The sequence below is a fragment of the Salmo salar genome, chromosome ssa15, assembly GCF_905237065.1.
Source record: "Salmo salar chromosome ssa15, Ssal_v3.1, whole genome shotgun sequence".
In the NCBI taxonomy this organism is placed as follows: domain Eukaryota; kingdom Metazoa; phylum Chordata; class Actinopteri; order Salmoniformes; family Salmonidae; genus Salmo; species Salmo salar.
The window spans coordinates 86,620,629-86,637,287 of NC_059456.1; the positions used below are offsets into that span (position 1 = coordinate 86,620,629).

Sequence of the window (16,659 nt, forward strand, 5' to 3'; positions counted from 1 at the left end):
GTAAACACACACACACACACACACACACATGATCTATGATGAAAACTCTTTCTTGTTGTTGAACTTGAGAACAATGAGATCTACAGCGCATTGTCCATACAATGATGGGATTATGAGTTTGGGTCGCACATTCAGACGTTTCGCCTGAGCTCAGCAAAGGCCAGAAGGACGGTGTCCCTCTCGCGCAGCTGACGGGGCTCTTTGCTTGTTCGCCGCGCTCTTTCCCGAAAGGGCCCTGGTGACGGGACCATTCAGGAGCCGGAGCCATAAATGAGCCGAGTTTGACGCCACATAAGCACTGAGTTTTGTAAAAGACAGACAGACTTTGGAGCGCAGCCAAAATGCCAGGAACAAAAGGTATTATTTGTAAAGTAACATTTTATGATTTGGTTAGCCTATATATTTTTTTTTATTATAGCCTATTTTTATATATATATATATATATATATATATATTTTTTTTTCGCTCTCATATATAAATGCTTTTCTCAAGGTAGTGTATAATGTAGTGAATTTATGCCTATGCTATACTGTGTTTTTAAAATAATTTTTATATGGGACTATCCATCTAGTTGGGCTCCCCAGTGGTGCAGTGGTCTAAGACACTGTATCTCAGTGCAAGAGGTGTCAATACCTGGTACAAATCTAGGCAGCATCACATCTGGCTGTGATTGGGAGGCCCATAGGGTGGTGCACCTTAAGAATTTGTTCTTAACTAACTTGCCTAGTTAAATAAAGTTAAAATAGTTGAAGTGTTATTTGTGTTATTTTTAAAGACTAATAAATCAACATTCTTTCATCGTTTGTAGGTAACAAATCTGACAAGAAATCAGCTACCAAGGTAAGAACAAGAACTTCTCATTCATTGTAGATTAAATTCAAGTTTGAGTGTCTAAGTTATTTCTCCCCAATGAATCTCCTCAGCAACCTCAGAGTCCGAAGGAGCAACCGAAGAAAGCTGATCAGAAAGGAGATGATAACAAAAAGCAAGGAGGTAAGCATTAGAGTAATCTAGGATTGAGGGTAGGAGGATGATGGGCTTAAACAGCCTCATGTATATGAGTTGTCATTTTCTAAGTTTAAGTCAACTCAACCAGTCCTTGCTCTCCAAATGATTGAGAGCTGGACCAAGTAAATTATAGTTGGCTAATTCTTCCCACCCAATGCTACAGTATGTGAGAAGCAGGGTCTCTTGTCTACTTTGCATGTCTGCATTGAAGGTATCTTTCTGTGTTCCGTCCCCTCTTAGGACAGCCGAAGGGAGAGAAGCAATAATTTCCAGGTTTTTGTAAAGTTGGCTCTGGAGACTCTGCTGGGATCCTGCCATCACAAGCATGGGGGTCCTCGGGGTAGACAAGGCTGAAGAACCTCCCTTGGACCTGCAGACAGGCCATCGCTACACAACTACGCTCACCTCTTCTCACAAGGGCAGAAAGTGACCCACATATCCATCCATCAGTGATCCACTGTGTATGCCCTTTCTTCCCACCCCATTTCCCCTCCCTGAGTCTGCTCTGGATTGTAGGAAGCTTGGAAATGGATGGTCACGAGGTCAAACACAGACAATACTCTGAGCTTCCCCAGAAACTGAAACCTTCATCTACCCAATCTTTCCCCCTCTTCCCACCCAAAGTTCCTTATTTTGATCAACTGTTTAACAGTCCAAACCATTCTTGTAAATAAGCACATAAACTATTATTTCCTAAAACAGTCCAGCAGTTTATTGTTGTTACATGTTCACACAAGATATGTTTTTGAATGCCACGTAAGAACATGTCTGCTTGGCAGAAATTGTTTACGCAAGGTAGCTTCCTTTAACAGTGAATAGTACTTCACATAAACTTGAACCAAAGATAAATAGCGATTCAGGTTTGATACAAAATGTATTAAAAAGTATCACATATCTCCCTCAGTAGCTTCACACATATACTGTAGGTAAAAGTTTGACAAAACAAACCCTTGGGATTAATATTTCACTTGGACAGTGGTGAAAGGTGGTGTGCTAAGGCTGTGTACTTGTGCCACAGAACAATGAGACAGATATTTCACCAGATGTATAAAGGTGAAGCATCCGTTTGGCATTTCCACTCACTACCAAATATGGTAGTGAGAGGAAGCCCAGTGGCCGGCAGTGGGAGAAGAAGGAAGGAGATGGCCATTCTGCAAATGAAATATTTGATCTCAATACAGTTCTGCTCCCAAAACTATAAATCAGTTATGAACAAAGTGGACTAAGTTTTGTAGACTTTACCATTTATCAAAGTCAAATAAAAAAAAAATTGCTTTGTTTAGGCGTGCAAAGGTGAATTTAGTTATTGCACATGCACACTTCAGAGTATGCATTCCCTAACCGAAATGTGCAGATGCATGCTAGAACAGGCCAATAGGATTTTGCTAGCTCGTGCTTGGCGCTGCCCACCTCCTTGCTTGTTCTGCCCACTATGACTCATTTGTTCACATTGGAAACAACAGGCTGTGGTCTATCTTGGTTTAGCTATAAAAATATTTTCTTGTGCATTGCATGGCAAATGAGTTGAACCTTGTATTCTAAATAAAAGCCTACTAAATTACAGTACATGTAATCTCTCGTGGACAGATCTACGTAAACATAACAGGTACTGTAGAATCTGTCGGTAAGGAATGGGTTGCGTGGGATAACCAGCACGATTCAGCTTATGTGCAGTATGTTCAGGAGCAGTAGGCATTCCATTAGAAATAATTCATTTCCTTAAAAGCATGTTTTACAAAAAAAAGAGCAGGATATAGAAAATGACCAAAGCCTTTAGTTACTGATACAACTTCAAACGTCATCTTCATTTTGCATCGAAAACAGGATGTATTTTCATAATCCGCTTAACAGCAACATGAAGAACTCTGACCAAGTAAAGACTTTCGTATTCTTTCTTGACTGAACTACAATAATTTGTAAAATATATCACAGTTACATAGTTATTAACAGGACAATGGAAAAACTGGCTAAAATTTGGCACCAATTGACATGATTATTTCCATAAAAAAATTAAAAAAAAACATGAACTACAAACTTCTATTATTTCTACTAAAATCCACAAAGGAAAGTTGCTGCCTTATAATTCAGTTTTGTGCTGTCATACAAACAGAAACTTTCCTCATCTCCAACCTGGGTTTTAGGTTGTAATAGAAAAATAATTAGGTTGTAATAGAAAAATATATAGCATTCTAAAATGGAGGAACAGGAAAACAATACTTAAATGGCATATTTTGGAATCACTTCTGAAAACTAGTGAATGGGTTCTTATCAGTCCATAAAAGAGTGAATGAATGACCACTGCCATGTTGACAGGATGGGTATTGATTGACAGGATGGGTATTGATTGAGAATCACAGTGAGATGTCTGATCAGAATCTGCCATCTGTCTTTCCACAAGGGACAAATGCAGCAGCTCAAACAAAATGATGTGATTAAAAACAAAATGATGCAATTAAGGAAGAGTGGGACATTATTTCAAGAGTATCAAAAATAGTTTGTCACCAGCAGGTTACAGTAAGTAGATAGCCCAATCTCTTAGGCGGTGTCCTGAGCACTGCATGTTGGTCTTGAGTAAAATAGTTAATATACTGTACATAGGTGCGGTTCATTTCTTTCACCGTCTCTATCCCCAGCTCGCCCTCTCTCTCACACAGACACACATTTAGAGGATGATGCGGTAGAGCACCCAGCAGCCAAACGTCACCCAGTGGCTGGCCCAGCTCAGCTCCGACCACTTCTGAATGGTGTGGTTGGCCACGTCACTCTGTAAAGGGAGAGAACGTAGACATGGGTTTGAAATGCCTAACTCAACCATAATGCTTCGTTCTAAAAGATCTGACAATGACTCAGTCATGTATGTATTTGGCCATCTTAGAGACTGACACCATTCAGTAAATAGTTACCTCATCATCATCATCCATGTAGTCAACAGTGGAGTTGAACAGAGAGCCCAGGTATGCCAGGTGGAAGACAGCCAGGGTGCTGAAGGCTACGTTAATGACGTACACCCACAGGACCTGTGTGGATGGGAGGAGCAGAAGAGATTGCAAACATTCTTATTGGTGATTTTTTTGGCATCGGTTAAAGGTTCACCCATTTTGAATGTTATGTTTTTGTGCATCTTTGAGTGATGTTATCCTGTTTATCTGAGTTATTGGCGTTCAAGCAGGCAGAAATCCGGCTGCACCTTGATAAAGTTGCCTCACTACACTGGAAGTTAATAGGAATACAACTTTTAGATTGCGAAAACGTCTATCATACATGTCATATTTCAATATTGGCCGATGTCAGAACTCAGGAGGATGTCTTCTTTCGAATGAGCCATTGATCATATTTTGGCGATATTCCTACCTCGAGAAATATGTAATTTAATGGAGGGTCTAGCACATTTTTCCTATTTAGTTCAGGGTGTATTACATGGTGCCATTGCCAGAGATATTATAGAAAGGAGATAGGAATCCAATGAATGAAGGAATGTATAACACCCCACCCAGCACTGTCGACCAGTCGCATTCATGTTATCATGCTGCATCACGCAGTCGCTAAGCTAATCGTCACGCAATCCCTTCTCAAAGTCAGTGTATATGTTGAGAAAGGTGCGGATTTTCCTCTAAAGTACGTAATATCACGATTCCAAAGCTATGCGATATTACGGATAGTAAGTTAATTATCTCACATCTCGGGAAATATTTGTAATGTGTTACTTCTTGTTGACGGAATTCGTGCTAATGTTGGGTTTTGAACTAGCACCCAATACTCCTATTTACTCCTTCCAGGAGAGAACTCCTTGTCCCAGAATGCACCGCACGGCCCATTGACGTAGCATGGGCAACGTCTCCTCAAAAGTATATTTGCCGTTGCGAATGTTAGACTCCACTACGTGAGGCACATCGATCTGCAGGTCAAATATGGTGACATTGTAGACTCCTAAATTGATAGCTGTAAAATTGGCTAAACAAACTGCACTAACTAGCTACATTACATGCTAATATTGTCTTTGGTATTATTGTGTGTTGCTACGTTTGCTAGCCAGCCAGCCATGAGAGAGCATTACATTGTGGATTTTGTAGTCGACTTGAGCTACAACAGATTTCCACAATGATTTTCCATGTTTCTACCAACCTTATTATAACGCCAAAATGAAACATTTGTTCACAAAAAATATTGTTCTCACATATTAGTGTTATTTAACACTGTAAATTACAGGACTGAATGGATTTGGGTAGATTTTTCCTTTAACCTGTTGGGGGATAGGGGGCAGTATTTGCACGGCCGGATAAAAACCGTACCCGATTTAATCTGGTTACTACTCCTGCCCAGTAACTAGAATATGCATATAATTAGTAGATTTGGATAGAAAACACTCTAAAGTTTCTAAAACTGTTTGAATGGTGTATGTGAGTATAACAAAACTAATATGGCAGTCCAAACCCTGAGACAAATCCTAACAGGAAGTGGAAATCTGATTTGTGGAATCACTTTCAAGCCTTTGCCATTGAAACACACAGGGACTTAATCATTTAGCACTTCCTAAGGCTTCCACTAGATGTCAACAGTCTTTACAAAGTGGTTTGAGTCTATGGTAGAAACTGACCCAAAGAGATGCTTGGGAAGTTGGTCACAGGGGGAGGGCCATTACTACTATGACGCGGGCGCCCATGGGAACCCTTTTGTTCTGAAACATTTAGTAAGACAATGCAATCGTCCGCCTTGAATATTATTGAAGCTCTGGTTGAAAAAGGCCCTAAAGATTTGTTATACAACGTTTGAACGAACGTAAATATACATTTCTTGCACATTCGTGACGACAAGTCCCGCGCGCTTCAGTACATTATGAGTAGCCTTCGGAACGCGCTAACGAGAAGGAACTATTGGGACATAAATTAACTTTTTCGAACAAAACTACATTTGTTGTGGACCTGGGATTCCTGGAAGTGCCTTCTGATGAAGATAATCAAAGGTAAGGGAATATTTACAATAGTATATTTGATTTTAGATGGTTCCAAGATGGCGCTAACATGTATCGCCTAGCCTATTTTTCTGAGCATACCACGTCGTTTATTGGAAAGTGTGATTTCCCAGTAAAGTTATTTTTAAATCTGGCAATGCGGTTGCATTCACGAGATGTTAATCTATAATTCTTTGAATGACAATATAAAATTTCAACAATGTTTTCAAATAGTAATTTTGTAAATTGTAGCGCTGATTCACCGGAAGCATTTGAGGGAAAATATTTTCTGAACGTCACGCGCCGATGTAAAATGCTGTTTTTATATATAAATATGAACTTTATCGAACAAAAAATGCATGTATTGTGTAATATGATGTCCTAGGAGTGTCATCTGATTGTCAAAGGTTAGTGCTGCATTTAGCTGTGTTTTGGGTATTTGTGATGCATGTTAGTTGCTTTGAAAATGGCAGTGTGATTTTTTTTGGCAGGGTAGTCTCCTAACATAATTTAATGTTTTGCTTTTGCTGTAAAGCCTTTTTGGAAATCGGACAACGTGGTTCGATTCAGGAGAGGTGCATCTATAAAATGGTGCAAAATAGTCATATGTTTGAGAAATTGAAGTTATAGCATTTATGAGGTTTTGTATTTCTCGCGACGCGATTCCACTGGCTGTTGACTAGGGTGGGACGCAAGCGTCCCACGTTCCCAGACAGGTTAAGTATAAGAGATAACGTGAAACGTTGTATGGACCATTTGTATGGGGACAATATTGACAACTCTTTTAGACTTTACATATGAAAATTCCATTATGCATAAATATCACACAAATAAAATATTTAAATCATACCTTATTGTTCTTGTGAGAGCAGTTTGGCTGGCATTTCTTTGACAGAATACACGCATTAAAAATGGCTGCCAATCTCTTCCGCAAAACTGGAACAAAGGAAAATCCAATAAAATTAGTCTCAGGCAGATCAAATGTAATTCACAAATGATTCATCCTGTCATACCTACTCAGCATTTGCTGTGCTTTGTGCCACAAAGCCAAGTTAATTGAGTGTTCATTAGTAATAAACAAACTCTATATGTCACCTAAAGTTATTCTCCAGATGTTAATAATGTTATTACTGAAAGGTAATGTGGAACTTAAATAAAATTAGCAAAGGGTTATTTTTGAATAGCAGGCCATTTCTTTTATAGACTTACCATGCTCAATATATGTGATGAACCCGAGAGACAGTAGCACTGCACCCAGGTGGAAGCTGAGACCCTAAAGGCCAAAGGAGACAACGGTAAGAAAATCTCTTACACACCTGCACTCACACCTGCTTGTGCATACTCACATGTAGAAGTGCACTGGCTGTGTATGTCACTAGGATGGCTGAAAAGGTTCCAAGGTTGCGAGCACTGGTAAAAACATCTGGGTGATCAGACAGAAACAGTTTTATGAGAATCAAGTTTGTATTCCCGTTCAAATGGAGTAATTGAGTTGGGATTTTCACTGCTTTACATTTAAAAATTGTAGAGAGGCAACTGAAAACTGTTTAAAAAATAAAAAGTTGTATTAATTTTGTGTATTTGGTTCAAAGTAAGGTCTTTATAGGCAGAGTAACAATGCTGTAAATGTGTCCCATTTCACAGAAAGCTTACAGGTGTTGAGCCATCTGGACATGGGCAGATTCCACGAGGTGGCCACCTCCACCATAGACCTGGGAAACTCCACATGCAGGGGCTTAGCAACCGTCATATCCCTGGAGAATAAAACACATGCATTTCAGTTGGGCTGTTTGAAGGGGGAAAGAGAACTAGGAGGGGGCCAAATAAGGCATTTACAGTGCATTCGGGAAAAATCGATACCGTATTTACGTAAGTATTTAGTCATTTTGCTATGAGACTCGAAATTGAGCTCAAGTGCATCTTGTTTCCATTGATCATCCTTGAGATGTTTCTACAACTTAAAATTGATTGGACATGATTTGGAAAGGCACACACACACACACACACACACACACACCTGTCTATATAAAAAGGTCCCACAGTTGACAGTGCATGTCAGAGCAAAAACCAAGCCATGAGGTTGATGGAATTGTCCGTAGAGCTCTAAGATAGGATTGTGTCGAGGCACAGATCTGGGGAAGGGTACCAAAACATTTCTGCAGCATTGAAGATCCAAGAACACAGTGGCCTCCATCATTCTTAAATGGAAGAAGTTTGGAACCACCAATACTCTTCCTAGAGCTGGCCACCTGGCCAAACTGAGCAATCGGGAGAGAAGGGCCATGGTCAGGGAGGTGACCAAGAACCCGATGGTCACTGACAGAGCTCCAGAGTTCCTCTGTGGAAAGGGGAGAACCTTCCAAAAGGACAACCATCTCTGCAGCACTCCACCAATCAGGCCTTTACGGTAGAGTGGCCAGATGGAAGCTACTCAGTAAAAAGGCACATGGCAGCCCACTTTGAGTTTGCCAAAAGGCACCTAAAGAACTCTCAGACCATGAGAAACAAGACTCTCTTGTCTGATGAAACCAAGATTGAACTCTTTGGCCTGAATGCCATGCGTCACATCTGGAGGATACCTGGCACCATCGCTACGGTGAAGCATGGTGGTGGCAGCATCATGCTGTAAAGATGTTTTCAGCGGCAGGGACTGGGAGACTAGTCAGGATCGAGGCAAAGATGAACGGAGCAAAGTACAGAGAGATCCTTGATGAAAACTTGCTCCAGAGCGCTCAGGACCTCACACTGGGGCAAGGTTCACCTTCCAACAGGACAACAACCCTAAGCACACAGCCAAGATATTGAAGGAGTGGCTACGGGACAAGTCTCTGAATGTCCTTGAGTGGCTCAGCCATAGTCCGGACTTGAACCCGATCAAACATCTCTGGAGAGACCTGAAAATATATGCGCAGCGACACTCCTCATCCAACCTGACAGAGCTTGAGAGGATCTGCAGAGAAGAATGGGAGAAACTCCCCAAATACAGGTGTGCCAAGCTTGTAGCGTCATACCCAAGACATAAGGCTGTAATTGCGACCAACGGTGCTTCAAAAAAGTACTGAGTAAAGAGTCTGAATACTTACGTAAATGTAATATTGCATTTTTTTTCTTTATTATATAGATTTGCAAAATAAATCTAAAAACCCGTTTTTGCTTAGTCATGTTGGGTTCTGAGAATATGAAATATACTTATTCATGTCACTGAGGGAGAGGGTAATGTATAACATTTACATGATATCAGGTATCCTATTGAAATATTGAGTGCCGGGAAGCGATCACGTGGCAGGCATTGATAAGGGGAGAGAGCCATGGATTAGTGATGGGGGGGGGTCGAGATCAGGTCACGTTAAAGTTTATGGCCCGTATCACTTAGTGTCCTGGCTAGCAGAAAAGATACAATGTTTGTACAGATGTGTAGGAGGAGACTCAGCCTAGGCGGAAGGGTTAAATATAAGTGCTTGTGTGAAAATGTTTTTGTCTAATGCAGCTGTATTAATCCTCTGGGAAGAATAAACTTGGTTAATCTTCCATAGTGTCCGTTGAGTTTTTTACTCTGAGAATTAGAACCTAACAGTCATTATGGGGCATTGTGTGTAGATTAATGAGGGAAAAAAACGATTTGATCATTTTGAGAATAAGACTAACGTAACAAAATGTGGAAAAAGTCAAGGGGTCTGAATATTTTCCGAATGCACTGTAATTTATGGCAAGTCTATGCCAAGCTGAGTCACCATGATGCTTTAATGCACTGACCATTTGAGGTTGTCTTTCTCTTCAGTAAAGCCTGCTCCAGCCAGAGTGGTGGTGGTCTCACTCAGGTAACCCACAAAGTAGTTGCTGAAGTGGAATGAGAGTGCATTCTCATAGGCCAGGAGCCACCTAGAGGTCAATGGAAGAAGGTTAAATTAGAAGACACCTGTCAAAATAAAAGCCTCAAATCACACTTAGGTTATTTTCCTGTGCTGTATATATATATTTCCACACTATGAGGTTGGAATAATACTGTGAAATTGTTTTAAATATTTGATAATGCCCTTTTAGTGTAAGAGCTGTTTGAAAGGAATGCCCGAAATTTCAGCCTGTTTTGGTGGGATGTAGTTTTGGCCTGCCTGGTGACGTGGTAAATAGACCAATACAAAAGAGTGTTCCCAACCTTTCTGCCAATAACAGATAGTTTTCAGTATTCCCCTCCCCACCAGATTCCCCAACCAAACACAATTGATGTGAGCAGAGGTGCATACGACCACTTCTTTCCCACTGTCGCACCTTCACACTGCACTTTTCCAAGTTAAGTTGATTTTTCTTGCTTGAGAAATGTCTCTTTGCTAAGTTTCTTTTTTAACATTTAATTGAAAACAATCATAGTAAGGTACTTAATTGTTAAGCAGAAATGATTTAATATTGAGATTAAAACTACTGCATTGGACATAACAATAATACAATTTTCCATTGTAATATAAATGGCATTAAACATACCTTGCCACAGAACCTCTGCGCAGCAAACAATTGAAGGAAAATGTTAATCAGTTATCACCATTTATTTGATTTTATACATTTAACTGATACACACTCACTCTTAAGTCTCATGGCATGAGTGGGCAGGACAGAGACACACGGTTGTAGGAATGATGGAGATACAGACGTGTAGGTGTCAGGAAGGTGGAAGAGCTGGTGAGTTAGAAATGGACATGCAACAAAATAAATTACAGAGACAGATGGAGGATATTGTATTGTCATAAAATCTGATAAATAATTACCTGGTCTTCCGTTTTGTTTTGCTGGGGTAGAGCCAAGGCAAAGTAAGAACATTTATTTAAAGGGAGAAAAAGAAACAAATAAGAATGTGCGCATTACACTACAGAAAAACATTACTCAAACATCTTTCCTACAAAAAACATTTATGTTGCACTTGTTTTTGAACGATCAAACATCAATGTCTGTGGATGCTTTCTATGACCTACAATAAATCATTACAACAGCAATAAGAGGTTAGGTCAGTCACTTACTTGCGTAGCAGCTTGTCCCCGTAGATGGGGATGAAGTAAGGGAAGAGGTATGGAGCAACACAGTTAGAGGTGATCAGACACAGCTGGCTCTTCACCCAGCTGACACACACTTTCCATATCCAGGAGAAACTCTGAGGAAGACAAGGAGAACATCTAAATACCATCCCCTTCCATATCCCTCTGTTCTAGACAGGACTTAACATTGAACTTACCAGTTTGCGGCCCTCTATAGCCTCTCTGTAGCTGTTAAAGCTGATCCAGGGCCCAAATATGATAGTCCCAACAAAGTAGATATAGCCCATGAACTCCACAGGAGAAGGCACATTAGCCACCACACCCCGATCCAGGTCAAAGGCTAGAGAGATGGCCTTCATGGCAACCACCATCTGGGAACCTGCAGATACAGAACTCAGTGAGACTTGAAATATTCATCACATTGTTAATGTTTTCATGTACAACCGCATGTACAACACATAGTTTTAATGAATCTTTCACAGGGTTTTGGGGGATACACAGTGCCAGTCAAGTTTAGACACCTACAGCATTCAAGGGTTTTTCTTTATTTTTACTATTTTCTACATTGTAGAACAATAGTGAAGACATAAAAACTATGAAATAACACATACAGTTGAAGTCGGAAGTTTACATACACTAATTAAAACTCGTTTTTCAACCACTCCACAAATTTCTTGTTAACAAATGCATTTCAAGGCCTACCTTCAAACTCAGTGCCTCTTTGCTTGACATCATGGGAAAATCAAAAGAAATCAGCCAAGACCTCATAAAATTTAAAAAAAAAAAAAGAATTGTAGACCTCCACAAGTCTGGTTCATCTTGGGGAGCAATTTCCAAATGCCTGAAAGTACCACGTTCATCTGTACAAACAATAGTACGCAAGTATAAACACCATGGGACCACGCAGCCGTCATACCGCTCATGAAGGAGTCGCGTTCTGTCTCCTCGAGATGAATGTATTTTGGTGCGAAAAGTGCAAATCAATCCCAGAACAACAGCAAAGGACCTTGTGAAAATGCTGGAGGAAACAGGTACAAAAGTATCTATATCCACAGTAAAAAGAGTCCTATATCGACATAACCTGAAAGGCCGCTCAGCAAGGAAGAATCCACTGCTCCAAAACCATAAAAAAAGCCAGACCTCGATATGCAACTGCACATGGGGACAAAGATCGTACTTTTTGGAGAAATGTCCTCTGGTCTGATATAAAATAGAACTGTTTGGCCATAATGACCATCATTATGTTTGGAGGAAAAAGGAGATGCTTGCAAGCCGAAGAACACCAACCCTACCGTGAAGCACAGGGGTGGCAGCATCATGTTGTGGGAGTGCTTTCCTGCAGGAGGGACTGGGGCACTTCACAAAATAGATGGCATCAGGAGGAAGGGAAACTATGTGGATATATTGAAGCAACATCTCAAGACATCAGTCAGGAAGTTAAAGCTTGGTCGCAAATGGGTCTTCCAAATGGACAATGACCCCAAGCATACTTCCAAAGTTGTGCCAAAAATGGCTTAAGGACAACAAAGTCAAGGTATTGGAGTGGCCATCTCAAAGCCCTGACCTCAAACCTATAGAAAATTTGTGGGCAGAACTGAAAAAGCATGTGTGAGCAAGGAGGCCTACAAACCTGACTCAGTTACACCAGCTCTGTCAGGAGGAATGGGCAAAAATTAATTCATTGTGGGAAGCTTCCCAAAATGTTTGACCCAAGTTAAACAATTTAAAGGCAATGCTACCAAATACTAATTGAGTGTATATAAACTTCTGACCCACTGGGAATGTGATGAATGAAATAAAAGCTGAAATAAATCAATCATTCTACTATTATTCTGACATTTCACATTCTTAAAATAAAGTGGTGATCCTAACTGACCAAAGACAGGGGATTTTTACTAAGATTAAATGTCAGGAATTGTGGAAAACTGAGTTTAAATGTATATAAACTTCTGACTTCAAATGTATGGAATAATGCAGTAACCAAAAAAGTGTTAACCAATTTCAAATACATTGTATATTTGAGATTCTTCAAATTAACCTTGACAGCTTTCCACACTTTTGGCATTCTCTCAACCAGCTTCACCTGAGGTAGTCATACATTTCAATTAACAGGTGTGCCTTGTTAAAAGTTAATTTGGGGAATTTCTTTCCTTCTTAATGTGTTTGAGCCAATCAGTTGTGTTGTGACAAGGTAGGGGTGGTATACAGAAGACAGCCCTATTTGGTAAAAGACCAAGTCCATATTATGGAAAGAACAGCTCAAAGAAGCAAAGAGAAACAACAGTCCATCATTACTTTAAGGTCAGTCAATCCGGAAAATTTCAAGAACTTTGAACGTTTCTTAAGGTGCAGTCGCAAAAACCATCAAGCGCTATGATGAAACTGGCTCTCATGAGGACCGCCACAGTAAAAGAAGACCCAACTTACCTCTGCTGCAGAGCATAAGTTCATTAGAGTTACCAGCCTCAGAAATAGCAGCCTAAATAAATGCTTCACAGAGTTCAAGTAAAAGACATCTCAAAATCAACTGTTCAGAGGAGACTGTGTGAATCAGGCTTTCATGGTCAAATTGCTGCAAAGAAACCACTACTAAAGGACACCAATAAGAAGAGACTTTCTTGGGCCAAGAAACACAAGCAATGGACATTAGACTGGTGGAAATCGGTCCTTTGGTCTGATGAGTCCAAATTTGAGATTTTTGGTTCCAACCGCCGTGTCTTTGTGAGACGCAGAGTGGGTGAACGGATGATCTCGGCATGTGTGGTTCCCACCGTGGCGCATGGAAGAGAAGGTGTGATGGTGTGTGGGTGCTTTGCTGGTGACACGGTCAGTGGGACTATCATTTGTTTTTCAACAGGACAATGACCCAACACACCTCCAGGCTGTGTAAGGGCTGTATGACCAAGAAGGAGAGTGATGGAGTGCTGCATCAGATGATCTGGCCTCCACAATCAGCCGACCTCAGCCAAATTGAGATGGTTTGGAATGAGTTGGAACGCAGAGGGAAGGAAAAGCAGCCAACAAGTGCTCAGCATATGTGAGAACTCCAAGATTTTTGGAAAAGCATTCCTCATGAAGCTGATTGAGAGAATGCCAAGAGTGTGCAAAGTTGCCATCAAGGCAAAGGGTGGCTACTTTGAAGAATATAAAATATATTTTGATTTGTTCAACACATTTTTGGTTACTTCATAGTTTGTCTTCACTATTATTCTACAATGTAGAAAAAAGTAAAATAAAGAAAATCCCTTGAATGAGTAGGTGTCCAAACGTTTGACTGGTACTATATATATATATACATACAATTGGTCTACTATAGAGAGATATACACACACACACAAAGTATGAACCAACCTCTCATTTTGTGCCAGGTGGTGGTGTCCATCATATGCAGCTCTCTGGTTGGATAAGTCAACAGTAGACCAATTAGAAGCCGTTTACTCCACTAGGAGCTAAAAGGACTAAGTCAAGTTATTTATCATCAATTATCTTTACTTAAAAAGTTGTACGTTGTTGCCTGGTAACAGAGAAGGCCTACCTACCCCATGAGCAGGTAGATGAGGATGGTGATGGAGAGGAAGGTGGCCCGGTTACTGGAGTGTCGACAGAGGAAGAGGATGAGGTAGCACAGTAGACTGAGCAGTACTACCCACACCATGTGGAGCTCAAAGAACAGGTACAGAATGTAGAACCCTCCTGCCACAGTGCTCAGGTGTTTCACATAGGATGGGAGGCCTGACCAGGCCAACAAAACAACAACACAGAAGAGAATAACAGCATGTAGTTGTAGACAGTCCTAAAACATGCATGTAGTTCTTCAGTTCTATATAATCATTTTTCAGAAATGTCAAATCAAAATTACTCTCCTAATACTCATCATGTCTGCGATAATGAAATTCCGAAAGTGTCATTTCAAACAAAGGAACGTGAAATCTCACCCTGAATCCAGAGAAGTCGGCATAGAAGGCAGATTACCAGGAGCTGCCAGACCTGCTCCAGGCCCTGCTGAGTGGTGGGCAGAATGCAGCCCTCCACAAGCTCATGGAAGAACTCCTGTCGGCTGAAGGACCCCATCATGCTATGCACAGAACCTTGGAAAGGGGGGGGGGGTGTAAATCACGAAGAAGGATATTCTAATAGGCAACATAACAATTTAAAATGTATAAGTTCCAACAGAAATAACATCTGTGACCATCACTCTTCGTGCATGCTGACAAAGTAAGCAGAGCAGGGTTACTGGCTAAACTATACTAACATTTTAAATGTGAGTTCTTTAGCAGATGCTGTTATCCAGAGCGACTTAGAATTAATACATTCATCTTAAAATAGCTAGGGACACAACCATATCAGTCGTAGTAAGTACATTTTCCTGAGTAAAGTAGTTATCAACAAAGGTAGTTATCAACAAAGTCTGTGATAGTAGGAAAAGACAAGCACATTTTCATTTTTTGGGGGGGGGGGCGTCTGTGCGTCAACAAAATGCATGATATGATATGTAGGCAGCTGTGTGCGTTCATGGACAACTACAGACAGTACCAGGCAAGCTATTCTGCTAAATCAATATATCGTATATTTAATCTATAAGTGACCCAAATAGTCTTCCACAAACTGACAGGTTTATGTTGTTTCCCAAGCTACAACACACAACATTAACTTGCATGCTGGTTTACAAGGCACAACTCACAAATAGCTAGCTAGCAGGCTGGCGCCATACAAATCCGTCATAATCCGCAGTGCAGTTGTCTTCACACTAATGTCAGCTGCGGTTTGCAAAGGTCGTAGCAGTACAGTCTTCCATTATTGTGCTCACTTGATAACGATAGCTATCCGCTATTAATGAAATTCGCTGACCATGCTTTCTCATCAACCATGATCAGATAAGAAAATACCTACAACACAGTGGTCTGGATAGTCAGCCGAGCCCCACACGCTACACCGCCAGAGGGAGAAAGACGCTTTTTCACGAGACTCATCATCATTCCAGATTTGCTTATATTTTTGAGAGGAAAATGATGTGTTTTACCTCCAAACCCTTCAGTCAGTTGTTCCGTCAAATGGGTTTACTTGTCCGTTTCTTCTATCTGTAACCACTTGACACAATGTTATGAGCTTCATGCACCGCCGGTCCAGATGCAGCGTGATGCTGACACCACACTCCAGGTCATAGCATCAGCAGCAGTCGCTTTAGCAATTCATGCAGCCAGTGCTACTATACGAACGGATTAACCAATCAACTGCGTCGCTTTACAGGAATCAGCCAATTATTGGAGTTGGTTGCCCCGATACAGGTAGTTAGCAAATCAACTGCAACTGTTACCAGAGGTGGCTTTGACTGTATGCCCAATCACAAAGGGTACATAACGTACAGGTATTATGCGACCAATAGGACGCACACAGCGAAAAATAAGCTCCGTCTGCAGATATCCTTTTGGTCATGGATTCGCAAATGCTTTCCAGGGAGCATAGCTTTGTCTCAGACAAACCGTACAAACCATATCGATAGAAAATAGATCAATTGATTTGCAAAAAGTTGATCAAATGTACAAATTAATTGTGAGTAAAGTAATAACTCTACTGTGGCTTTGGGAGACCAGGGAATATCAAATTAGTGACAATATCTATGGTCTATGTGTATATACAGTGAATTCGGGAAGTATTCAGACCCCTTGACTTTTTCCACATTTT

At 40.7% G+C, this 16,659-nt stretch overlaps 1 protein-coding gene and 1 long non-coding RNA gene across 2 annotated transcripts; one reads left to right on the forward strand and one right to left on the reverse strand.

Annotated features, from left to right (window-relative positions):
- Window positions 1-85: 85 nt before the first annotated feature.
- On the forward strand, window positions 86-1,709 carry LOC106572376 (uncharacterized). Its single transcript, XR_001321110.2, has 4 exons — window positions 86-357; window positions 809-840; window positions 924-993; window positions 1,249-1,709. It is a non-coding gene; the product is annotated as an uncharacterized lncRNA (long non-coding RNA).
- On the reverse strand, window positions 1,698-16,163 carry LOC106572375 (protein-serine O-palmitoleoyltransferase porcupine). Its single transcript, XM_014146456.2, has 15 exons — window positions 15,998-16,163; window positions 14,913-15,065; window positions 14,517-14,709; window positions 14,329-14,372; window positions 11,175-11,356; window positions 10,963-11,093; window positions 10,714-10,734; window positions 10,433-10,447; window positions 9,710-9,835; window positions 7,610-7,710; window positions 7,303-7,379; window positions 7,166-7,229; window positions 6,807-6,892; window positions 3,912-4,025; window positions 1,698-3,772 (listed from the first exon to the last, which is right to left on the reverse strand). Exons 2-15 carry the CDS (start codon window positions 15,049-15,051, stop codon window positions 3,671-3,673), a joined length of 1,395 nt encoding a protein of 464 aa, XP_014001931.1. The 5' UTR covers window positions 15,052-15,065; window positions 15,998-16,163; the 3' UTR covers window positions 1,698-3,670.
- Between the last annotated feature and the right edge of the window lie 496 nt (window positions 16,164-16,659).